Source organism: Prinia subflava, chromosome Z (assembly GCF_021018805.1).
Source record: "Prinia subflava isolate CZ2003 ecotype Zambia chromosome Z, Cam_Psub_1.2, whole genome shotgun sequence".
In the NCBI taxonomy this organism is placed as follows: domain Eukaryota; kingdom Metazoa; phylum Chordata; class Aves; order Passeriformes; family Cisticolidae; genus Prinia; species Prinia subflava.
This window is the reverse complement of record NC_086283.1, coordinates 6509349-6535734: the sequence shown is the minus strand read 5'-3', so window position 1 is coordinate 6535734 and position 26386 is coordinate 6509349. Positions and strand designations below refer to the sequence as shown.

Genomic DNA, 26386 nt, shown 5'->3' with positions numbered 1-26386 from the left:
TGATGCAAACTTAATTCACAAGGGTTTAATAAATTTTTCAAGTATTTAGTTATCTGAAAATCTGAGTTCTGAAACCCAAGTGACAGCTCTGAGCAGCAGTATTTGATCAAAAATTCTGTCATCCCCTGGCTTTACTCACTGCAAACACCTTTTGCTTTCAGAAAAAAGAATGGTTTGCTACCCATACCAAAGCTCAGTGGCATCAGTATTTTTAGTTTTTCCCTCGTTTTAGCTTCACCTTCTGGCTGAATAATTTGGTCACAATATAAGTAAACAAACATGATAATCCAATGGAAAATGAAAAGGAAGGGTATGTCTAAATATTATTACATCCACAGCAATAAATAAATAAATAAAATTTATGTAATAAACTATACAGGTAACAGACTGAACATACATTTAAGTTGATCCTGTGAACAACAGTGAGCAAGAGTAAAGAAAGGGATGCATCCCATCTCTAGCATCTGTTCATGTGGCAACAAGCGATATGTCACCACTGGTAACACACGAAACGGTACAAATGAAGAACTGTGTATGGCAGTTAAAGTAATACAACTTCTGAACCTTGTTTCACTATTGAAATTCCAGAAATTCTACATGAAAGGCTTCTTCCCAGGGACTGATAAGAACTTCTTCTAATGAAGTGCTTACCACAAGAACTGACAGGAAACACTTAAGGAAAGGACAAAATTTTCCTAGGTGCCAAAACATTTTACAATAAGTCTCCTTATGTAGGTTACTAATTTGTTCCAATGTATAATGAGGCTTATTACCAGCCACAAATGCTGTGCATAGGACTTCACATCTCAGGCACAGGCCCTTGTTCATCTGCCCTTTACAAGATGGGAGAACACTTCAGTGCTTAGTAGTTTTTTTCTTTTGTGGTGCTAACACAACAATTTTGGATTAAATGATCACATAAACACTTAAATTTTCCTCAGAGGGGATCTTCTGTGGCCCTTGAATCATTTGAGCACTCTTTCACAACTTTTCCATCTTTGCAATAATAACTGTCAATACATAATATTTTTGTTCAATATCCAAAACAATTTCTGACTTAATTCTATGTTTGTCTCTTTGGACATTGACTTGAGCATTTTCTGTGGTAGCAAAAACCTGTAACAACATATATAACAAAAACATTTATAGCACAACAGCAGCTGATGCACTGGCATATCCTCCAAAAAGGCTGTTTGAAATCAGAGGACCCCCAAGCATACCAGATGTACCATTAAACATGGGCTGTGTGTGCTTAATTTCTCTACAAGGCACTTCACCAAAGATTAAAAACAATCAAGAAAAGCTGGGATTTTCCTCCTTCTTGCTCTAAAAAACAAATACCAAAGCACTCAGAGGCCAAGAGGCACAAGGCTAACTGCAAAATGATTAAGCTACAAATGTTTCACTGGAGGTAATTCTCAGCCCATGGGAAGAAATATGAAAGCAGACAAACTTAGGATGGCCACAGCTAAAAACACCACCTGAGACCTTGTCTTGGGTTGAAAAAGGTAGCCAAAAATGTGTATTCTATTTTCATCTTTTGAAACCCATTGGGAGATAATTGAGAGATTGTTATTCTCTCCTGCTCCATCCATCCTACTCCCGTACCCATCCTCCTCCTCCAAGAGACATCACCTGTGAATGGGCCATTTAAGGCCTCTCACAGGACTGATAACATCACCTCATTGTATTGTGAGATGCTCCACTCAGTGGGAGGAGCCAAAGCCTTTCCACCAGCATAAAACCTGCAATCCCAAACACTAAAGCGGCCAGTTTTTCCACTGAACCCTTGGAGAAAAAACTGGACCCTTTTCTTTTCTCTACAGAACCATCTCTACTCCAAAGAACAAAATTTGTTACTCCAGGAGGACTTATTTGGACTGCTTCCAGCCCAGACAACAGGGTGTCAGGTCATTTTCTAGGACTCTGTCAGGGTTTTCTAGGACTTTTGTTTGTTTGCTTGTTTGTTTTTTGTACTACTGCATTTGTATTTTTAAATATTACTAGTAAACAACTGTATTCCTATTCCCATATTTTTGCCTGAAAGCTCCTAATTTCAAAATTCTAATAATTTGGAGGGAGGGGGTTTTTACATTCTCCATTCTGAGAAAAACTCCAATTTTCCCTGATAGAAAGATAGATACCTGTCTTTCCAAACCAAGACAGACCTTAACCACTGCCTCATCAGTAGTATGCACTACAGCCCAGAAGCGCTCCAAACAAAGTGCAGCTCAGCACCCATTTAACACATGTTCTACATATCTTTCTTGGGGTAAGATGGCTGAAGAATCAAAGGAAATGCTTTGCAAACAACTCACTATGCAATTTTGAGGTGAAATTTTAATTGCACAAAAATAAAGGTCTTTTGCATTATCATTACAAAACTAAGTTTATCATCTTTGTTCTCTTGCCTTGTTTGAATTGCTCTGATTGTGCAAGAGACCAAGTCACCTGGTTGTGCAAGTTCCAGAAAGGTGATATTTATTCAGCAAATAGGTTTGAGAAACTGAACTTCTAAAACACCAGATGCATGAATGTTATTGCTTGTGTAATTATTCTAGGCTATAATTTAAATACCATCCCTCCAAATACAACAGTGTAAAAAGAGTAATTCTGAATCATGTGCATAGAGTCAAAAGGTATTATTTTCTATAGCTATGGATATATTACCAATCCAATCTCGTATTTCGTGTTGGATGATCATAAAATGCTTTTTAATGAAAATTTAGGGGGCAGAAGCCAAATGGCATTTCACACAGAAACTTCTAATCCAACCAGTGATCTTTACGTACACATCTCAATCACACCATGAAAAATCATCTTACCAAAGAGTGCATGTATCACCAGCCAGCCAAACAAACCAACCAACATAAAAGAATTGATTTTGATCATGCATTTATTTTTTATTTACCTTTCTGTGGCTCAAAGCAATTTTTTGGCAGTAATCCTCATACTGTGTCATTTCATTGTTTCTCCATTAAAATTGCCTTTCAAAACTTTACATGTATGCATGCATCCATCCCTACAGCACAGCTACGTATTCTGGATAATCCAGATGAATAATCCAGCAAGTACCACAAAACCCTATAGTTTTTAATTGCAGGTTTACAGGAGAACTTTAAAAACAACTGCCTGCACCTTCCTCTGAATCAGCACTACAGAAACCTGGAAAGATCTTAGTCAATTCTAGAAAATTTTAGTGTATATGCAGCCAAATTCTTCCTTTGGATACTTCAGAACCAATACATTTCTGAAGGCAAATGAAAAAACGACACAACTCTGAGCTCTTCAACAGTGATAAAGTTTACCAGTGGCATCACATCAAGTTTGACAGCAACGAAACCTGCCTCTGGTCTTGCTCCTTCTCAGCCAAGAAAACTGACATACCAAGCAGTTGCCAAAACCAATGTTCAACTGCTGTCCTGCTTTGCTTACTGCTATTAATTATGCACAAATTCCTTGAACTTTCAAGGGGTTATGGATAGCCTGATGTCCCAGTTTCATTTTGCAGGCACTCACTAAACTTTCAAAGGACTTGCCTGCCTCAGATGCTCTCTTCTTCTTCTGATTTGAAGTTATGACTATTACTACAGCAACATGGCAACAAACAGGAAGCCTCAAGGCAAGAAGCACAGCTCAACCCAGAGAGCAAAGAGGATTATATATAGTAATGTTTATTTGTGCAGCACAACTTCATGTGTGACCAAAGGGCAGGAGTGCGTTCCCCAATCACACAGAGTGGCTACCTGCAACCCGTGGAAGCCATAATCATGATGATATTCTCTGGGAATGCCTGAAGGGAAGATGGTGCCAAGCTCACACCATGCTGTCTTCCTCCCACGGCTGGCAAGAGGGTCACAATCTCTCTGCAACTCATCTTGCATAACTGAGGACTGAATTCAGCAAACTGAGCTGAAACACCATTCATTACACAAGGCAATTTGCCCTAATCACTTTCAAGCAGGTATGTGTGTGTAGGCAGGTGTGTGAAGTATAATCAGCCAGAGAACCACAGAATCAGTCAGGCTGGAAAAGACCTTTGGGATCATGAAGTCCAGCCTTTGAACACCACCATGTCAGCTAGACCATGGCATGAAGGACCTCCTGTCCTGTCACTTGTCGCCTGGGAGAAGAGGCCAACTCCCACGAGGTTGTACCCTCTGTTCAGGTAATTGTACAAAAGAGTGAGAAGGTCCCCCTGAGCCTCCTTTTCTCCAGGCTAAATAATCTCATCTCCCTCAGCTGCTCCTCATGGGACTTAACTCCCCAGACCCTTCACCAGCTCCAGTCTTTCTCTGGACTCGCTCTAGCACCTCAATACTTTTCTTGTAGTGAGGGGTCCAGAACTGGACACAGTACTTGAGGATCTCATCACTGCCCTGGCCACACTATTGCTGACACAAGCCAGGATGCCTTTGGCCTTCTTGGCCACTGGGCACATGCTGCCTCATATTCAGCTGGCTGTTGACCGGGATCTCCATTTTCCACAGGGCCACTTTCCAACCTCTCTTGCCCCCAGCCTGTAGCACTGCCCAGGGTTGCAGTGGATGAAATATAGGACCCAGAACTTGGGTCTTGTTGAAGCTCAATCAAGACATCTCGCAAAACCAAGGGTGCAATTAAGGGGAAATTCCCAAATGGCTCAGCCCATAGCATTGCACAAGAAATGCAGCGGAAATAGAGCACTGTATTTCTTCTCCAATTGTTTCCTGTTTACATAGCCCAGCACTGAAGAGACCCTATAAAGACAAACCCCATAATTGCAGAGAATGACCTTTCTTTGTGGTCCTGATTAACCTGGGGAGCTCTTATGCTCCCCAGGTTAATCAGGTCCGCAAAGAAAGGTCCAGACCATGCTTCGTAGGCTGTTCTCTTCTTCTCTTTCTAATTGTCTCCATCCTGGACTGAAATGAAGAGGTTAAAAAATACATAGCCCTTTTCTACTGACCATTAAGCAAATTTAGGTTTAGCCACCTTTACACTTTGAAGCCATAAGGAGTGATCCATAAAGACTGGATAGAATACAGAAAATTCCTTCTGGCCACATAGGAAATGACAGCCCGAAGTTCTTTGCAAATAAGCTAATTTTTTAAGCCTCTGAGATGCTGACCAGGTTTGGATGATTTTTTCTTCCCCCTGGACTCATTCTCCAGTCCTCCTTATTTCCCTGCTATTTTAACTGCCTAACTACACTGAATTGAACTAAATCTAATATAGAATTATGTAATCATTCTAACAACTGAAAAGTACAGGGCTAGCTGATTCATTCATTATGATCTTCTAAAATAACTTCAAAATTTGCCTTCTGTGAAGACCGTGACTGAGCCTAAAAACATTGCAAACCTGTGATTTTTCTCTCCTCACATAGACACTGAAGTGCAGAGAAGAACAGATGGATCTTGGCACAGTTCTGCAAGCATGGGAATGGGGAAAGAGCATGCAGTGTCTACATGAGTTTGCAGTTTGAGCTGTCCATCATTCTTCTACTGTAGTAAGGAACAGTATTATACCTCTAATAGGTAGTAAGGAACAGCATTATTTCATTCTGTATTGGACAGTCTAGTCTAGTCACACCAAACTGTGCAGCACATTTTCTTACTGAAGCATAGCTTATGTAGATGTTAAGATATTATTTTATCACCTTCTGAAAGCTCACCATTTAAACACAGAGTCTGTCTCCACAGTTAACCTCCAATATGAAGTCCCGTGCAGAGCATCCAGATTCCCACACATCACACGTTTAAGTTTCAATGCTCTCAGGAATTTGGCTACCTGATTTTGCCTTATTTGATCTGTTGGAAAACTGGCAAAACTCTACTGTGCCTGCATTTGGTCTGCTATGTCTGTTGTATACTAGGACGGTTATTAAGGTCCCACCTACAGAGAGCAAAAAGAAGGAACACTAAATAACAGAAGAGAGCCTTGATGTCTCAAGCAAAATTATTTTATAACTGAACAGCAATTGTATTAGAGATCAGCTGTTAGTAGAAAAAAATATGACTCTAGAGAATAACCTAAAAACTGCAGTGATCTTTCTCTAGAGTGCTTTTTCTGCAAGATAAGAATATTACATCTCCGTAAAACCTGTGCTTTTTTTGCTTAAACCTTTGTGCTTTTTAATTCTGGAAGTCTGTACTTGATGCTTTATTTCCTACCTACTTGACTTAAAATTTGGTTCTGGACTTAAAATTTATAATACTGAAAACTCTGCTAATATATTCCAGGCCATGTTGCTAAAATGACAGAAGTTTGAGAATTAGGTCTTCTAAATTAACCTCTTATCAGACTTAGTTACCCAAGTAATACGAGAAATGTACTGAACATAACTGAATAAGTACCAAACAGAATTATATACAAATGAACAGTAACAGCATTGTTCTTTATTTCACTTGGGAAAAGTAACCCTAAAAGGTTTTAAACCTTCTCTGAATTCAATGAAATGAACTTATATGAATTTAAAAATGTACAGCATGTTGGAATTTTAGACCTAGTTCACATTCACTATAGAAAATTAGTAAGAATCTAAATCAAAGATTTTAATTTCAAAAAACTCTAATACGGTTGAAACCTAGGCCTGAATCTTTCACTTTCTGCATGGAGATTTGCTGCATCTTCACTGTGAGGTGAACTGGAAGCAGGTCCCAGAGTAAGAGAAAGGGTACCACGTCATGCAGGACCACAGTTCAGGTGGGTACCAAGTAAAATGCAATGATGTAAAACACAAGAGTACACACCATGCATACTGAAATGGAAACAGGGGTTATCCCTATGTGTCAGTGACTGCAGGTGCAGTAAGTCTTTACAAAACAATACTCACTGCATTTGCTTTTGAGCAGTGCCATAAAATTGAGACCCTGCATGATGCTACTCAATGATGCCACTATTTTCTGCTCAAGGGTGATAAAACAATGTCTGACACTACTGTGACTGCAGCCTGCTGGATAACACACTAACCTTTGGTGAGGAGTCCAAATATAGTTATTTGTCTAACCTGGGCTAGAAATAGGATTACCATTTAAATGCATTTCAGTGTCTACTGGGATAAGCTATTTCACTAAACAGTTACCTAATCACAACAGACTCCTCTCTCTACAAAGCCCTTGACACATTACAGAAGTGTTTATTGCTTCTGCTTACAAGCCAAAGATCAAAAGATATCTTGAACAGATCATAACATGAAAAAGTGAGAGGCAAGCCAGAAAAGTCTTACGGACAAAGCACTGACACCAGGAACCAAAGACTACAGCTTTGGTTAGATGGGTTTCTTCATACATGCTTAATCACCGAACTTAACCAGTGCAAGTGCTGTGTAGCCCTTTATGAACTAATAAGCAGCCAGGAAGAATTTAAACAAATACTAATTATGGTGTATTTATGGAAAAGCATAGAATCACAGCATGGTTTATGTTGGAAGAGACCTGAAAGATCATCTATTTCCAACCTCCTTGCTGTGGGCAGGGACATGTTCCACTAGACCACGTTACTCAAAGCCCCCTCCAACCTGGCCTTGAACACTTCCAGGGATGGAGCATCCACAACTTCTCTGGGCAACCTGTGCCAGTGCCTCATCACTCCCACCGTAAAGAATTTCTTCCTTATATCCCACCTAAATCTTCACTCAGTTTAAAGCCATTACCCCTTGTCCTATCCCCATATGACTTTGTAAACTGTCCCTCTCGAGCTCTCATAGCTCCCTTTGGGTACTGGAAAGCTGCTCTAAGGTGTCCCCAGAACCTCCTCTTCTCCAGGAAGAACAAATCAAACTCTCTCAACCTGTTTTCACACGAGAGGTGTTCCAGTCCTCTGATCATCTTTGTGGCCTCATCTGGACTCACTCCAACAGGTCCACGTCATGTACCCCAATCAGCACTCCCACTTGGTAATTTGTCATAATTAAACAAAATTTGTCATGTGCAAGTACCTGCAATATGCCTGCAATACCTCCATATCAACATCCTCACTGCTTAAGACTCAAGCAGATTTAAACAAACACTGAGATTGATACTCATAAACCACTCAAATAAATAAATTCCAGGATTTGCATACATTATCTCAAGTTATTAAACAATGAAGGCTGATCCAAAGAAAATCAGCAGACATGTAGTGCCAACACATATTAAAGAAAACAAGAGAGAGAAAAGCTTGACGAAATATTTAGGAAAGTCACATAGGAATAATCTCTGTATGAGAAATAATAAGTATTTATATGGCCTTGAGGCTCTTCTCTTATTCAGTCGGCATTCTTTTATTCATGGTATAGAAAAAACTTGTCCTATGGCATTAGTGGAAGCTTTGCCTGGGTTTGCTTCCTGAAAGACAACAGCAAAAACATAGAGCCAAAGGTAAAGACTTAAAAACTGCTTTTGTACTTTTCCGGTATCAGCCACAAAAATGAAAGTATTCTTATACAATTCTGAATAAATCAGAAAACCATCAATAGTTCTTATGAAACTGATTCTATTTTTTTTAAGTAAGGTGAACATGTAAATGCATTTAGTTTAAAATCTGACTTAAAACATTGAAACACCTGAATCCTGGAGTACCACCAAATCCTAGCTAGATTACTTTTTAATCACGGGAAATCAGAATAGAAATTGCCAGCTAGTAGAAGGCAGATTAAATGCTAATGTAGTCTAGACACTTTGAAACTTAAAACTGAATTAGTGGAGAAGCACTGTTAAGTCTAAAGAAAATATGTTCAACCAACACAGAAAAAAGTGGTGGTTGATACTTATTCTGTTGTCTTGTAGCCAGCAGGATGTTTCTCCCAGGGAATCTGAAGAGGGCTGAAAGCATCTTGTGCTAGGCTTCACTTCAGTGAACAAGGTTGCATGGTCTGTTGGGCAGCTTCTCAGACCTCTTTGGCTGGTCCAGTATTTTATGCCTCATTTGAACCAAACCAAATCTTTTCCTTTCTCTCTCAATCAGCCTTCCACCCAATGCCTCTGCCTGGAAGACACATATAGGCACCATTTTCAAAATCAGCCAGTGATGCTGCTTACAATGACAGCATCAGGCTCCTTCCTGCAGATGGGTTTAAATTTTAGTCCAAATGCAGATACGAAGTCCATTGTTGGTTAACTGCAGCAGAAAGAAATTCATCCAAGTATCTGGGACATATAGGTACTCTTTCAGAGAGCTGCCAAATCTGAAGCTTTAAAAAATATCAACATACAACCTAGACCAATAAGTATTACTGAAATAAACAGGAATGCTACAGGTCTATTAAAATCATTAAAATTAACAACTTAGACTTAATAATAACCTCTGCTTTAAGATGTCTCAATATGCTTGTAAAATAAGCAGCTGTAAAATCTGATCTAACTATCCATATTACTACTATATGGATATTTCCTTGACTCTGACTGCAGCCTAAAGCACCTTCCAGAGGTACAAACCTCTTTCTTTATCTTACGGAAAAAGCCAAATAGCCAGCTTTGGACTGGGAAAGGCAAATGACAGAAAGCTGAAAGGTCAGCAGTTTGGAGGCCAACCAGGGTGGGAGCAGGCTTAGAGTTTACAGCCTACTGGGAACTTTGGTAAGGCAACAAAGCCTTCTCCTCAACTCTCTAAAAGAGGGGGTTTGAAAGCTGGGTGGCAAAGTCCTGGTTTCCATTTTAAACTCTGCACTGAAGCAGCTTTTCATCCCAGAAGTTCATCATCCAACTGCACAAAGGAACATAAAACATTACTGGGAGCAGGTGCTGCAGTTTGGAGGTGGAGAAGAGTTCATCTGTTCCAGCACCACTGTTCACCATGTCCTGTGAGAGTGTGTCATGCTGAAGAAAAAGCTCACTGCTCACCTTAGGCAATAGAAATGAAGAAATATTTCAGTAGAGCAGACCTCACCAGAATACACACTACCATGAACTGATAAAGATAAGGCATCTTTCTTAGAGCTCTTGTATTATTGTCTGTTCTGGAACTGGCTTCTGTTCACTTAGGCAAAATAAATCTAAATGTATGATTTACAAATAGGTCATGCCAGATGCTCTTTGCCAGTAAGTATAACACAAATTCAGAGGAAGCTGGGATAGAGAAGATGTGCTAATTTAATGTAAAACAAAAGCTCTGCTCATCATTTAGTTCTCACTGTATAGGTTCAAGGTGCCAGGTACTGCTTTTGAGACTCAGTAAAAACAAGTGGCTTTCAGAAGGATTTGGACAATTTTCTTCTGTTTTTCAAAAACTGCTTCTGCTTTATGCCCCACACAATGATATCATCAGTGTACTGCAGGTGTTCCAAAGCTTATTCCACTCTAGTGTAGTCTATGTAAGTCCATGGCAGACAGGAGGGCTGTATTTCTACCACTGGGGCAGGGGATTTCAGGTGTACTGCATGGCCCTCCAAGTGAAAGCAGACTGTAGCCTGCATTCTGCTGTCAAAGGGATTGAGAACAATGCATTAACAAGCATACAAAAGTATGTGTAGAAGCACATGTTGTCCTGATATTGTTGGAATATATACTTGGTCTATTATGTATTCAGAATCAATGACAAAAATGTAAATTTTAAAGTGAGTAAAGCTGTGCGCAAGTCTTTAGCATCGCCACTGAAATGCCTGGAGGGCCTTCAGAGCTTGATTCAAGAAGGTGACCAGTGATTTCCACTATGAAGAAACAGGTAACAGAAGACACCAGAGAAGCTGCATGTTTAACTCTCTCCAGCACTTAGAAAAGTCACAATCAAAAATGCCCAGATTTTTCTGAAGTTTCTGTTTGCAAATGGTAAATATCACTGATCTCACTGAATCTGGAATACTGAAACCTGCAATGAGAAATCCTATAAATACTGTTTAACTTGAGAAAAACAATCATGCCTAAGAAGAATCAAAAAGGCAGCCCTTTCCATGCTTAATTTCCTCAAAGTGTTCAGGCACTCAGAAGCCTGGCTCTGTTCAGCTGCTGATGTGCAGAAGCAGCACAGAGAGGCTGTAGTTTCAACACAGGGAGGGTTTTGAAGGCACCATGGAAGCTGGATTCCACTTGGTGATGTTGGGGACCGCTGTCTGTCTGCACCTAGATGGACACAAAAGTGGTGAGCGGGAAGGAGAAGACAGAGAGGCAAACAGCATGTTTTGTTTACAGCAATGCTGCTGTGAGGTGGTGCTGTGTGGTATGATCTCATGGGAATGCATACATAATGCTTTTTGAACCATGAGGAAGAAGCTGCTAATTAGTTCCCTGGTAATTGGCCATGCAGTATCCTTGCATGAGGACTACTGTGAACACACTGGACATGATCTGATTAGAACAAGAGAAAGGAGCATCATGTGATAGCAACTGAATAAGATGGGCTTAAAACTAGACCTAAACAAGCTGGACAAGAAAAATAAATGGTGGATTATTTAGAAGCCCTTGAGAAGTCAAGATAGTTGCAATCATCTGTGCTACTCATACAAAAAGTTTAGCAGCCTGGGATTTCAAGGTAAAGAACTTGAAGACATAATGTCCTTGCATACTAACCTGCACCCTCAGATATTTTAGGACCATCATTTAGTATCACTGGTATTTGAAAAGCTATGCCAGAAATGAGCTGTACCTCATATGAACATTAGATATCAAGAACAGGCACTCTTTGAACTGGCAAGAGACACGGACACTTAATGGCTCTGGGTGAGAGATCACATCGGGCTGTGAGGATGCAGGGCTGCAGCACAGTTAGTGAGGAGCAGCCAGATGAAGCCTTTCCAGGAGCAACCTACAACCAGGGTGGGTGGTTAGCAGGGCCCCTGATCACCCATACTTCTAGAAAAGCAGGACAGTGGGGACTCAGAAGCTCTGCCAAGGTTCTTGGCATGCCCGTGTACAGCTCCCACGTAGCACTTTCTGACTCAGGCTGCCTCTGTTAAGAGTCTTCTGCAAGTGAAAACACAAAGATGCCTATAGGCCATTCACTGAAGGGTTGGACTTGATGACCCTTGTGGGTCCATTCCAGCTCAGAATATTTTGATTCTGAATTTAAATTCCTTATCCGAAATAGTTTGGGGGAGCAGGGCTTGAAAACACAGCAAGACTGAATGCAGGTGGTGGTGTGAAATGCCAGGCAGTGATGCTGGGGATGGCCCTGCTCCAGAGCAAAGTGTCCCTGCCCTCCTTCCCATTCCAGGGATCTGAAGACCCCTGTATTTCGCTGCTGCTATTCACTTGCAGGTGAATTATATTAACATTTGTATCCAAATGTAAATACCTTCCACCACACAGGAGCCAAACACAAACACGCTGATTATACAGTGTCTGGGGCACAGCCCTAGTAACAGAGATAAAAATCAACACATCCAGGGAACAAGAAAGAAAAGGCAGTGCAAGAGTGAGTCAGCAAATGTAAGCAATATGTTAGTCAGGCAAGCGTTTCTGAATGCACCATGAGGCTGCACACTGCAGACAAAGTCATAGCCCCAAAAAACCTTGAAGACCATCCTGCTGTGACGGCCTCCACCCTTTTGCAGGAGGACCTCTAAATTTTCATACTGGTTTTGGGAAGGCTCTAATGTAGATTTTTTTCCCTTGCCCCTACTCTCCCCCTATCCTTAAACCTGAGAAAGGAAAAAATCTGTGCCATGTTTAGAAAGACAGAGATATGAGCACAGAAATCTGGTAAAGCAGAGGAGGCTGGCTGTGCTGCTGTGTCAGGTGTCACCATAAAGGCCTCATGGCATCACGCAGGTTTCCAGGATTAGCCTGGTCACTTTGCAAGCCATGAATTGCACCACCAAGCCTGTTTAGCCTGTGGTTTGGCTCTTTTCTCCCTCCAGCCTGCAAAAGAAGTGGCTGAATGCCCCAGAGTGCTGCCGTGACTTGGCCCCATCAGTGCTGAACCTGTGCAACAGCCATGGGGAGCAGGGCTGCACCACTCGTCTCTGGGGCCACACACAGCACAACCCACTGCACCGAGTCTAAGGGACACTGCTGCAGAAAGCAGTGAGGGGAAAGAAAAACCAAGGCACAAAGCCAGGAAGTTTCACAGAAGTCACTGGGTTTCACGTCACGAGCAAACTTACTTGATTTTTCTGATCTAAATCCTGTTGTTCCGCCACTTGGAAAATGCAGACTCTAATTAACCCACATGCTTATATACTCTGGCGCCTGAAGGATACTTGCTTTTGTAAATGATATTTATAAAGCAAGAGCTATTTAATACCTGCTTAACATATATCCATAACCTTCAGAATGTCTCCTATGAGTCAACACAGCCTGACTTGAAATGACATCTTTCCCCTTTCTATTCTGTAAGGCTTTCTGCAGTGTACTGCCACTACCCCAGAACACAGCAGAAAGCAGCCTAAGCCACTGCTCATATTAACTCATTCAACACTGCATAGTTTTATTCTGGAAGAGGAGCACTTGCATAGAGAGGATTCCATCTAGGCCCATCTCTGGGAAACAGACCCTTTTCAGTTTAATCTTCATGCTTTCTAGTGTTCTCCCATTCATAGCCATTTATGCCACAGCTAGATCCTGCATTTAAAACTCTTCACTGGTATTTCTGCAGGAAGCCTGTGGGATGGTGGCTTAGTCCACCTTCAGCAGAACTCAAATTTCTGTCTGTACCAAAGCTACAGGTAATGGTACAGCCATCCCATTACTCATCCACAAAAATTTACGTCTTCTTCCCATTCCCATCACAGATATGTCTCCCACTGACTTGGATGAATCCCAAGCCCCAATTTCAATAATGAAGGTCCTTGACAGTCTTTAGGTCTCCAGATGGGTGCCTTACCCACTCTTTGAATGATGCAGGTTGAGCAGGATAATCTAGGGATCACACCACAGGACATCATCACAGCAGACCGTGGGATCCAGTTAGTGAGGGATGTTTTTCCAGTTCACAAGTTAAGTGTTTATCCCCACTCTTGCAGCCATAACGAAACAGCTCAGACTGCATGAGTGCAACATTTTGGGCACATAAGCACCTGAGTATAGATGCCCATCACTAACCCCATGGTTACTACTTAGGAACACATCACCTCCATGCCGTGCTTTCTCCAGGACTGCTTCCAGGACAGCTACACAAGCAGCCTCCAGGTAAGGCAGCTGGAGCAGTGTGATAATTTACTGTCTCTGCTGGTCCCTTCCTCTCTGCCACAGGAGATCACAGTCTCAGGAGGAGTCACGAAAGGCAGCTCAGTTTACCCAGCTATGGCAGTGCTTCCACGTGTGCAGCATGGGGCCAAAGTTCAGCCCTGGGAACCTACTCCAGTGCCAGCAAACCCACAGCAACCCACCCTGAGATCATCCCCTTGTGCAACCTGGCTGACAGGGAGGCTGTCCTGTTGCCTCACAGACTGGCTGACATTCAAGACGGAGCATTTGATCCAGCAGCCAGATAAAACGCATGATGGTACTGAGTTTATGTCTGTACCTGCAATGGGAGACTCTCCAAAGTTTTAAGAACCAAAGTCTTGCTTTCTTTTAATGTCGGAGCTAAGAAGAGAAACCTCAGCTGAAAGTCAGTGGAAATGGTCATTTTCATCTGGGAAGAATTCCAGCTCCAATGGCTTTGGGCAGCTCTCAGACCAGCCCTTGCGGCTGTGCGGATCCACCACTTTCAAGGCATCCTTCCTGTTCTCAGAAATGCTACATTATAGAGCTTTCTGTCATTAAAAAATCTAACTCACCAAGAATGTGACTGGGGGATTCTGTCTTGACCTCAGCAATGGGGAAGAAGGATTCTTAAAATACCGTAACTCCTCATGGTAATGCAGTGAACACAAGTGTCCCTCTTTCAAGATGTACTCCATGGAGTCAAGATTCATTCTTGAAAATTTAAACAAGGTAAGTGGGTTAAAGATGTCTGAAGCCAAATTCATATCCCCTGATATAACACTATCTAGTTTAATGGAAAGGAGTCCAACTCTCTTCCAAGCATAAATATGGATTAGGTCACCAGGACACAGGCTATGAAGACAAAATGCTGGACCACAATCATAAAAGCATAGGCAGGATACCTGTGGTCGGTCAAAAACCTCCCTTAGTCCTATATGTTAATTTATTGGAAGCAATGAAAACTGCTTCCAGTACTTGCAACAGTTCATTGAGCTACAGCAAAGGACCACCCTCAGTGTCTTACACACTTAGCATGCCTACCCCAGGGCCACCAGCATTCATTAGGGAAGATACTCCATGGCACCCCAACAGCTGAAGTCACAAGGACTGCTAAGCCAAGAACATTTGGAAAGCCTGAGGTCAAAATCTGCAAAATCTGCAAAAGTTTGGAACAACTTTAATGCTGACACATGGTAGATGCTAACAGAGCCTGTTTTGTTACCCTCATCCAATTTTCTTCTCCATCAAGGGCATGCCACTCTAGAAAGCAGAGGAAGGAGTTCTGCTTGTTCACCCCACAATAACGAGCTGTGGTAGCTCTTCCAGTTATGATTTCTCTCTAATCTCTGGATTGCCCACTTTATCAGCCTGGTTTATTTTTTTCTAAATGTAGAACTTCTTTTCTCTTCATTTTCTCCAAACATCTTGTCCAATTATTCCATTTACAGTAATGACCATTTCAAAATATGTGAATTGTCATAATTGTTTTACATACCAGATGCTACATTACGTTTAGCGAACACACATAAATTTAGGAACTATTTTACACTGAAGCCAACCGCCGTTTTACTGTGGACTTTATTTAGTATTTTTCCACTCAGTAACTGGGAAGTGGCTTTTAAAAGAGAGGGCCCTTTTATACCAGTGTACAATGGGGCTGTGGAAAGGTACAAGCAAGTACACTTTTTTGGTTATTATTGCAGTATTTCAGAAACCAAGGTCCAAGTGATTTTATCAGAAGATGGCAATGGGACTACCCTGATGCACTGCTTCTTCTGTTCTGCCAGAGACAGCTCAGGGCCAGGCCTGTGCTGCCCAGCTCCACCAGCCCAACACCAAAACACACATCAGCTGTTTCCCACCATGCAGGGTATTCTACAGAAACATTCAGGGCTTTCCCAGCCACCTGTGCTGCTGATTTGACTGCTCCTAAAGGGGAAGAAGATATATAGGAAATGAAGAGGAATGGGAAAAGGGTGATAGAAAGTAAAAACCAAATAGGCATCTGAAAAAAGAAGAAAATGCATTATGGGGAAGAAGAAGGAAGAGGGATCAGGAGAAATAACTGGTCTCTTTGCACCCTGAGTCTCTGCATTTGGTAAGAGAGGGAGCAGTTTTACAATACAACTTCTCTCAGCTGCCCACTTCCTGGTGACTCAGACACCTTACATAGCAGGCATCTGTGGTCAGACAAATGCCATCACCAGAGCCTGCAAGGTGCTCCTAGGACCTGCTTGAGTGAACAGTAATATAAACTGTCTGTAATCACTAAATAATAGACTCTCAGACATTAAACAAAACATCCCGAGCAGGGCCAAAAGACATTGTATGTGGAAAGATGTGGAAAGAGCACCCACTGTAACTACCATCCTTATGCAGGGGCACCATTACACAAGGACCACCTCTCACAAACATCAGGGGACTGGTTTTCGGAATCTTTCTTCCAGCAAAACGTTTTCCTTTGTTTCCTAACAAGTGTAAGCATCCTGGGTACAACAGCCTTGAGACAGTCAAGCTCCAAGTATTCCAATAGGAATAGCTGGTGTTGATCTTATCTTTCAAACAAAATTTTGAAATTTGTCCATGATCTAAGCACTGATATAGAAGAGGAGCTCTTGGAAAAAGCTGGAAAGCTTCACCTAATTTCTTAAAAATTAAGATATGCATTTCAGTCATGGTATTAGAAGTTACTGAACAGGGACACTGAGGATTCCTTTCATTGCTATAACATTAACTTCCCTCATGGTCTTTGGCTATTTAGAGACATTCTCTCTCCAGTAGAACACAAGCAAAACTCCCCACTGGGTCACAGAGATGATGGCAATGTAGCTGCACAGGTTTGGCTCTCATAGTCCAAGCAATAATTTACCTAAACTTTTAAAAAATAGCGAGTTTTGTCTGCTTGGGGTAATAGTCTTAAACTAAACCCCAAGTTAGGGGCAAGACAAGAGTTTTTCATTGCACCCATGGGCAGTGCCTTGCCCAGAAGGAACCTATCCTAGCATGAGACTCCCAAGCAAGATTTAAAAATAATGTATTTAACTCCAAAGTATTTACAGAGCTCTAAAACAACAAATAATGGTGTAACGAAATAATCTGATCATCTGTGTACACTGCCATTGCAAGAGGCAATGTCACTTCCAGACAGTTGTTGTGAGACCAAAAATAGTATTTTCTTTATCAGGGATGTAATCAAAAAAGTATATTTAAGCACACAGGAGCAGTCAGGTCAGGTCAGATCAAAGGTTGAATCAGGCAGTATCTTGTTTCAGACAGTGCCAACAGAAGTATTTTATGAAAAACTATAATGGGAAAATGCCCTCACAAAATAATAAAAGGCAAAATTATGCATCCTGAAATACTTCTACCTGCCAAACAACCTGTTTATCATGAGTCTGAAATGAATGCTGCACACTCTCATCAGCAATTCCACTTAGCACATCCTCACAGCTTCTGCTTTTACCTAGGAAAGGCAGTGAAATCACCCATGGGTTTGGCTGGGTTTGGGCCGGACGCCCACGTGCATGGAAGATGTCATGCACACGTGGAACAGGATGGATCCCTGTCCACAGCTGGGATCTGGGCTGAGGTGCAACAGTGTCCAGGGCAGCCTGCAGCCCAGGAGCTACTGTGCCAGCAGAGCAAAAGTCTTTGTGAAAGTCAGGGTAGACAAGAGCATCTAGACATCCACGTGGTGGACAAAACAGCTTGGAGTTTTCTGTTTTCTGTCCTCACTGCCAAGGCGAGTGAGGAAACAAGAAGGAATTGAAATGTAAGGTGTCTACATCATTTGCTGCTAATAACTAATGTTTCTTTTGCTTGTCACTTGCAAAGACATGGAAAAGCAGTTGGACAGCCAGCTCCTCCAGGGAGAACAAAAAGGAAGAAAAGCCATGGCTTTCAGCTGCCTGGAGATGATGTATGTTGGCAACAACAAAATTCCCATTAATGTTTGCAAAGGACCCGCATCCAGAAGAATCACATCAGGGGACCTAGAGGGTAAATGCACAATTAAAACTAAAAGGAAAATTACATATGGAAAAAGACAGACTTTGTAAACATTTGTTAATAAACCCACTATCTGAATGGCACAGTGCAGCAACTTTGGCATCCCACTTTTGTTTATACCTAGGGGTTTTTACTGCTATCTTAAGTAGCTCTTAATGACTCTAAATAAATTAAAAAAAAAAAAAAGAAAACCGAAACCCAGGAAATTTTATTAGTCAAAAGATAAGACTCCTCCTTTTTTTCAAAAATTAACTTGTCCCATTGTTTCTTCCCCTTAAAACATTAATTGGTACTCCCTGGGATTCCTCTTTCCAGGTGTATTTATACTACTGATGGCTCAAGACATATAGAGCAGACATTAAGCAGGCCTTAACAACACTCTTGGCTGACCTTAAGTTTTATGTCCAGGGCTAACTGAGACCATCAGGTATCAAAATCAGCACATTCAATCTGAAAAGCTCACCACCTCAATGATGTCCAATTCATTTTTACTCAGTTTGCAGACTTCATATACTAAACTAATTATCAACAAATTTAAAAAATTCTATTTAAAATTTATCATCAGACATTGAATAGTCTGAAGTTTTATTGGACTATTTGAAGGAAAGGATTTCCTTTCATAAATTTGCAATTAAAAATGGTCTGAACTATAGCAGTTTAATTCCATGATACCAACACTGAACTGTCTTGCGTCTAATATTACAGCAGCTCTTATCAGTCCTAGGTTACCACAATCACGGAGACAAACTTTGCCTCACATCCTTGGCAAGAATAAAGTATTCTTCACTGCTAGTATAAGTGTAAAGCTGCATAGTAATAGCGTAAGACCATTATGTTTTCTGTACTATTTTACTGTAGTAATATACAGGCCTTACCACTTCAGGATCACCTTTGTGACATGGCAGAAAACCAACTCTGAATATCCCCAGAAAGGAATTGTTCCCTATTTTGCAGCAGAGCAACTGAGGCACAAAGAGACGTTTTCAGAGATGACACAGGTCCTTGATTTTCATCTAAATGATGGGACTCAGTCACCTGACTGATACCCAACTTCTAAAAAGTGGCTATGGCTGCCTTCAGTTTGAAGTCACGCTCCCCACATACTCAGAGACATTATTCCCCTGCATGCCATGCATTGCATAAACCACTGCCTGTGCTCTGCAAGGTCCCAGCTCGCCTGACATGAGGTAAACCACTGACTTGCATCTCCCCCTCTTCTTCCCCACTCTGAATACCAGGTCTTCCCACTGGTCAAGGAGGTCAAAGGCTGCTCAGGAGATGCAAGCTCTGCCCATCATTTCATGCCATGTTTGCTCTGTGGGACCTGGGCCCCTTCTCTAGGCAAACTGAGGTCATGTTGCTCTTGGAGTCCTTCCACCTTGCTCCTAGTATGTAAATAAAATTCACAGCAAAAAAAGTGTGTCCTCACAAAAGTCAACAAGACTCGCAATTGACGGTTTGCAACAGAGCACATAGCACCAAGGCACACCATGAAGGGCAGTATCAGGTACCACTGCTATTTTGGCTCTGAAAGCAATCAAAATATTTGCAAATCTTGCACACGAACTGATAAAATTTTCTCCTTCTGTTAGCCTGGGTCTAGCCACAGCCTCTCTGTTTCCTGTTCTGTTGGCAGCTTGCAAAGCATTAAACTGGATGTCCCTGCAGAGCTCCCCACAGGGCTGCACCAGCCTTCCCCAGCGAACCCAGGAAGCCCCAGGGGATGCAATGCTGTGATGCACACAGGAACAGCACAGCTTGTAGTAGCAGCAGTCTGGGACACTTGAGTCAGTGATGGGGCAGTACAGTACAAGAAAAAACCCTACACTCCAACAGAGAGCACGGCTCAAGTGGGCTGACAAGACTGTTGGCTAGAAAACATTTACTGGGTAGCACTACACAGGTAGTTAAACAAACATCTCACACATTGATATAACTTAAGCCAGTGAAAAAATTATTTTATATTTCAGGCAGTGCTAATTTACAGTTAAAATAATGTTTTAATCTCTGCTCTTTTCCATTAAAATAAAATGCACCTAAATTCTTAACAAAGCTTTCCAAAAAGTGTTTTGGAATGTCCACATTGCCGAATGCCATATTTATTTCTTAAAATGATGGCAAAGTTCCTAAATTACTCCTTGCTCCATACCTATAAGTTTCGTATTCCCAGAAGTACGTGGTGTTTCACAAAGTAGAAGAGGAGTCTTCACTCTCAAGAGGTTTAAAATCATGGAAGCAACAAGATGACAAATGTATTCATACTCTAGGGACAGAGTAAAAAAAGGCCAATGCCTACGTTCCAGTGGTAAGCTGAATCAAGAAGACACTGATGTATTTATCTTCAGGATGACATTTTGGTGTCCACCATGTTTTTTGAAATTTTTTTCCTAAGCCCACACAGACAGAAAACACTGAACCCTGAAATGACATCTGCTGTTATTCCACTAGACTCCATCCTTCTATTTTCAAAGAGCCAAAACCCTGTGATACTCCAAAACATCAGCCTTTGGCTCAGAAAGGCCTGCAGGATGAAAGAAAGGAAAAGAAGTGGGATCCTCTAATCTCTGCTATACACTGTCAGCTTTATGTCCAGCTTGCAGAAGAGAGCAGGAAACAGCCCCTCTGGAGAACAGCATGTGGAAGAGGTAGGTTAAACTTTTGGGCCAACTGCATTCTGCTCGAGTAAAACAGTGTCTCTGTTAAATAGAACCAATTCACATCTTCCCTTTGAGTCCTTGCTGCAGCACAAAGGAAAATACAGGGTGACTGCAGCGTCCCTCTCTACATCCTTCACTTGCCATCTAGCAAGAGTTCTGTGCTGGGGAGAGAAGTAATTTACATCAGTTTTTGGCTGCTACGCACATATGCCTGGAGAGATACGCTCACAGCCTCTCACTCTTGATTTCTGCATGAGGTAAGAGCAGCTTAAGTGGATGAGGAGAGCTTGTTCTGCATTTAGGAAACAAACCTGTCTAGGACGATGGTGCTTGTGTGAATTATTAAAAGGCAAGTACACTTACAAATCCAAATTACCTGACCCTCTGCCCTTCCACATTTATCTCTAGTTCTGACTTGAATGAAAATCACACCAAAGGATAAATTTCTCCCAGCACTGGCTCAATTTTCTGCCTCTGCAACATAAAGGTTTTCATAACAAAAGGTTAAAAATAAACCTAAAAATAACTTCCTGCACAGATTTTTTTTTTCAAATATATAAACATTTATCTTCATCTCAGGTCCACTAAGTTGATTTCAGAATCAAGTTTGAGTTGTCAAATCCCCTTAAAATCAAAAAATTCCCAGCAGTCCTTGTGTAGTCTTTCTCTGTTTACTGAATTGTCACTTCAGTTAATGGTAACAAAGCCACCCAGTTTCTGCAGCAGAGCCCAACAGCATCTGTAGGGAATAACCACTTTCGCTTTCATCCTGCTTGTCCTCCTCCCAGTACTACCTGCGAGCTTGCTGTCGGCTGCCAAGGGTTAAACCTTGGCTTTTTAGGAAGCAAAACAGGAGGGGAATCAGAGACAGAGGACTGAGGACAGCCTGCCCAGGGCAGCAGCTGGCAGGAGGACACAAGGCTGGGGCAGGGACGTCCGGAGCGCTGCAGCAGCCGGCAAAGCAGCAGAGGAAAAGTTTCTGTGATTTTAGGCAAGCCCTGGTGTGACGTCAGCTCTCCCAGATAATCTCCGTGCAGTCAGCACAGGCCTCCTGCCTCCCCATTGGTGAGCCCCTCATCAGCAGACATCTGAAGATAATTATTATTGGCCAGACAATTATAACAGGAACGACTGTCACTTCGTGCAGATGCCCAAACCTGGTGCTCTGCAGCACGATGGAGAGGGACTCCGGCAGTCACCACTCCATCCAGGCATTTCTGTCACTTTGCCTTTCCTGAGGACCAGCCAGTTTTTGCTGCCTCACTCGCTGCAGCTGGGAATCGGGATCTCAGTGCTACAACACTTTTTCCTTCGTGTCTGACAGAACTGTGTATTTTCTCCAAAAGTCTTAATATACTTACCCATAAGAAATAAAGGACTAGAGCTGCATTAATTCTCACGCAGCAGTTTAAAAGAAAAAAAAAAAACAAAACACCACACCTCTGCAGACAATATACTTCACATCACTTCCCTCTTTGAAGAAGTTTGGGAGAAGGTGCTGAGAGAGTTTGATTAGAGAAATCATTTTAAGCAATTATTTTAATAAACATTTGACTTAATCCTGAACTCACACTCACAGGTACTGAAATCACACCTCTGATGGTTTGAGCACAACCTGACAGTATCTTAAAGTGATACTGTATTTTATGTTCAAAGCTACTTTATGGCACTATACTTAACAGCTTTCCCACAAAATAAATTGTAAGGAATTTAGTGAAGTAAATGGACTTTAAGCTCTTTCTTTAACCTCCTGAAATCCTGCCATTATTACTTTAGGTAAGGCAACTAATTGGAAGCTCTCACCATCAGAGACCAGGAGGCTGCAAGTCCACCTTTGCAGCCTCCAACCTTGCTCTGCCACTCCTGCTTCCCTGCATGAGAACCATGTAGTCTGGGGGCTACACCATAAAGGTGCACATAAATATAAAGCCAGGCATTCACACAGGCATGAAACCTGTCAGCTCGTAAGCATGAGGCAACAGACTATTCATTTCTCCTAAAAAACAACACTCTCTTTACAGCACTGCTAACCCAGGCCCAAGCTTTAAAGAGATCTCAGTGCCATGCACGTTGCAGCATGGGGTCCTCCACGTAGTGAAGCAGGAACATCTGGAATGAAGCAAGGTGGACCTCATTCAGTGCCATTGGACCAGTATGCCCTCAGATGGGACATTTGGGGGCAAATGGCAGTAAGAAAACAAGCCTTAGAATGAGGAAGAAAAGACTGGGTGTCAGCTGCTGGTGAGGACAGAGGACATGCACTTGCCCTAGGGAGTGATGGAACATGAAGCAGGTTCAAGGGACCCAGGCAAAGAGGGACAAGCCTTGGCTGAACAGAACCAGACCTTGCACCATGATCCTTCCCAACCAACCATACCAGTACCTAGGGGTGTATCCCACTACCCCTAGGCTTTGCATTCAAGCTTTTCCAGCTTCAGGCTTACAGAGTTTTAATTAAAAGGGCTTGATGGCGCTTTAACCAGCTCAGAACTCAGAGGATATGTAAAAGGATTCACATCCATCCTCAAACTAGGCTATAGCTTCATATGCAACCTAGCCAGACATCTCAAAATGAAAAGTCAGGGTCAACTCCTTAAAGCCAATTCATGCCCCCAAACACCCTACAGCCTTTTTTGTATGTGTGTATGTTGCAAGGTGACAAGACAGTTCTGAGATGAGGTAAAAAAGCAAATGCCACACCTATAGAATTTGTTTACCTTCATGTTAGACATTGTAATAGTACTGCACCCTAATTTAAATAACAATTACAGTAAAAAATCCTTAAGCAGGTCCTTCTAGTCTGTTTTCCTGGTCAAAGAGTGAAGGAACATGTTTACCCCTACATACCACTACGTGACGACCTCATCTTGGATGGCTCTTATGTTAAGGATGTGTACATTAAGGCTACACCTATAAAGTGCAGGAGCCATGTGCTGCCATTGATGTCTGCATACACAAACCTATTGAGTCATCCTGATAGGAAGTAAAAAAACACCTGCTATATTTTACCAGTTCAGCTCCCTGCAAAACTCAAATGCTTGAACAGGACCCGTTTCATTAAGCAAGAGCATTTCTTCAAGATAAAAATGCACAATTTAACCTGAAACTTGGAAGAGTCTTCAGCAGCATTCTCAGGAAAAGCCTGCCACAACAGAGACCTCAGAGGCCACAGCTCTATTTCATTTCCAAAAACATTCCCAGGGCATAGGAAGATCATTCTCCTTCACTTTCTCGAGAATCAAAGACATTAATTCATCAGTTCCCTCAGAGAAGGTGAAACTAGACCAAAAAGCATGTGGACATGTACGATCGTATCTCTTTAGCTGTACAGCAGCAGCATAATACTGACGGTCTCCTCTGAACCTGGAAAGTGGGAGCCCGGCGTTACGGAATCCCAGCTGGCGACCTCTGCAGCACATGAAACTGCCAGAGAGATTTTAATAACACTGCTTAGTATTTATGTAGTACCTGACATCTTCAAAGCACTCGGCAAACATTACCTAAAAGCACCTCATTAGGGCATTTCAGCATTATTATTCCCCACTCCCCTGGTCTGTGTCTGCTGGGGAAACTGAGGCCTAGGAGAGGTTATGTAATGTTCCCAAGGTCACATCATGAAGCACAGCAGACTCAATAAGAAGATGTGGGAGTGCCAGTTGCTAGTTCTTTAAAAGAAACTGTATCTCTCCTGACTTATTTGACTAATACACACTCATGTATCACCCCCTCCATCTCCTTCATCAGCACCTTCTATTCTGAGCCAATTTTCTTCTGGAACATGGACAGAATGGGAAGCATCCAATACTCCCAGCCCAAGAATATCTATGTGGTTTCCTTTCTCTTGAAATGAGTGACACCACGCACCCTTCAAGAGGTGATGAGCTCACCTGCAGAACAGAGGGAGACACACATGCACTTAAATGGTCATTTTAATTATACTGCCCTTAAAATTCCCCACACAAATCACTAAAGGATTCTAGCAAATCTCTGGCTGAGATCCACCAAGGATCCTGGACTTTTCTGCCCTACAAATGTAGACACTAGAGCCTGGGCCCAGAGGTAGTCCTATCCTACCACTGTCACATGAGGGTGGCATGGGGAAGGTGCTCACTCAGCAGCTCAGAAGGGCAGACAGTCGGGCCACGGGAGGGCATGCAGGCAATATGCAAGCTGGGGGCTAGCTGGGGAGAGAAGACCACAGGAGCAGCAGAAAGGGCAAGACTGGGCACTAGGAGAGGGTGGTCAGGGACAGTGCATCAGCAAGGCACAGGCGAGCAGGGGCAGACTGTGAACACAAGGCCCGTGCAGGTGGACAAAGCCAGGACAAGGAGTGGGGCAAGGTGGGCAGGTGTCATAGAGAGAGGGTTCCCGGCCCCGACGATAGCTCAGAGGGCCCCACGGAGGGGGCAAGGGAAGCTGGAGCGCTCTCTCCACTCTTGTCTCCCCGCTGCCGGCCAGGGCCCAGAGATGTCCCCGGGGCATGGCCTGGTGAAGAGCAGCCTCTCGGCACAGCCACTCCCGTTCGGCCAGGCTGTGAGCGTGCGAGTGCTCCTTTGCGGGGCCGTCAGGCTCCGGCTCGCCGCCACCCGGGAAGCCCCGACGGGCCCCTGCGCAGCCCCGGTCCCGCCGGGGCTCGGCTCACCCCGGCTCCCCGGCCGCACGCACACGCCGGAAAAGTTAATAACCGCATGGCTGCAAATGAAGTTTAATACGAGCTGGGGGAGGGGAGGGGCAGGCAGAGGGGCTCCACGAGGAGCGCGGGCAAACGCGCAACTTGCTTGAGTGAGGCTGCAGCGTGGGGAACCGTAGGGTCGGGGAAGGATGGAAGTAAGGGAGGCCGAGGGCAGAGCCGGGGCACGTGTGCGGCTCTGCGCCGCCGGGCCAGCGGGAGGGCCGGGGCGCGGCCGGAGGGGGCGGCGGTGGAGCTCGGGCTCCGCACCGCACAGCACCGGGCCGGCGGCGGGATGCTCCGGCCTTGTGTAACCCGGCGGCGTGGACCCCGCCCGGGCGCGCAGGTAGCGCCGGCGGCAGCGCCCGTGCACGGCGGCGCAGAGCCGAGCCGAGCCGAGCCGGCCGGGCGCAACCCGCGCACCCGGATGGGCTCAGCGCCTCTCCGATCCGGACGGGCGGCGGGGCCCGGGGGCGGCACTCACCAGTTTTCCTGCATCCACTGGATGGCCGCATGCTCGTTGAACTGCTTCTCGAATTCGTATTCCTGCAAAGTCAACACTGACATGTTCATTGGCCCGGTGGCTGCGGAGCCGCTCCCCGCGCCGAGATGCTGCCTGCCGCCGCCTCGGGAGCCGGGCCCCTGCGCGCCCGCCGCCGGAGAGCCTCTGGCCTGGCCCGCCCCGCCTCAGCGGTACCCCGGGTTTAACATAGCTCCGCTCCCCTCCGCGCCTCTCCTCCCGGGCCCGCCGGTCTCCTCCTCTTCTGCGGCCGCCGCGCAGCGCCCGGGGGCGGCGCGGTCTTAGTGCCCGCCCGCCGCCGCCGCCGCCGCCGCCGCCGCCCGGGACACCCGCCCCCCGCCGCCCCTCGCCCTGCCCTGGCGGTCATCGGCGGAGCGCGCTGAGGCTGCGGTCCTGGCGGGGAGGAACACCCCCAGCCCCCTCCTTCCCCCACCCTCAGGCTGTCAAAAATAGCAACAAAAATTAGGAAGCCCCCACCCCTGTGCTG

General features: G+C 43.8%; 1 protein-coding gene across 1 annotated transcript in view; it reads right to left on the bottom strand.

The window, feature by feature from the left end:
• Positions 1–26169, bottom strand: part of ELOVL6 (ELOVL fatty acid elongase 6) — a 79647-nt gene extending 53478 nt beyond the window's left edge. The window contains exon 1 of the mRNA XM_063421962.1: positions 25864–26169. Coding sequence (XP_063278032.1) covers positions 25864–25952 — 89 coding nt within the window. The 5' untranslated portion in view covers positions 25953–26169. The remainder of the gene's footprint in view (positions 1–25863) is intronic.
• Positions 26170–26386: the final 217 nt, after the last annotated feature.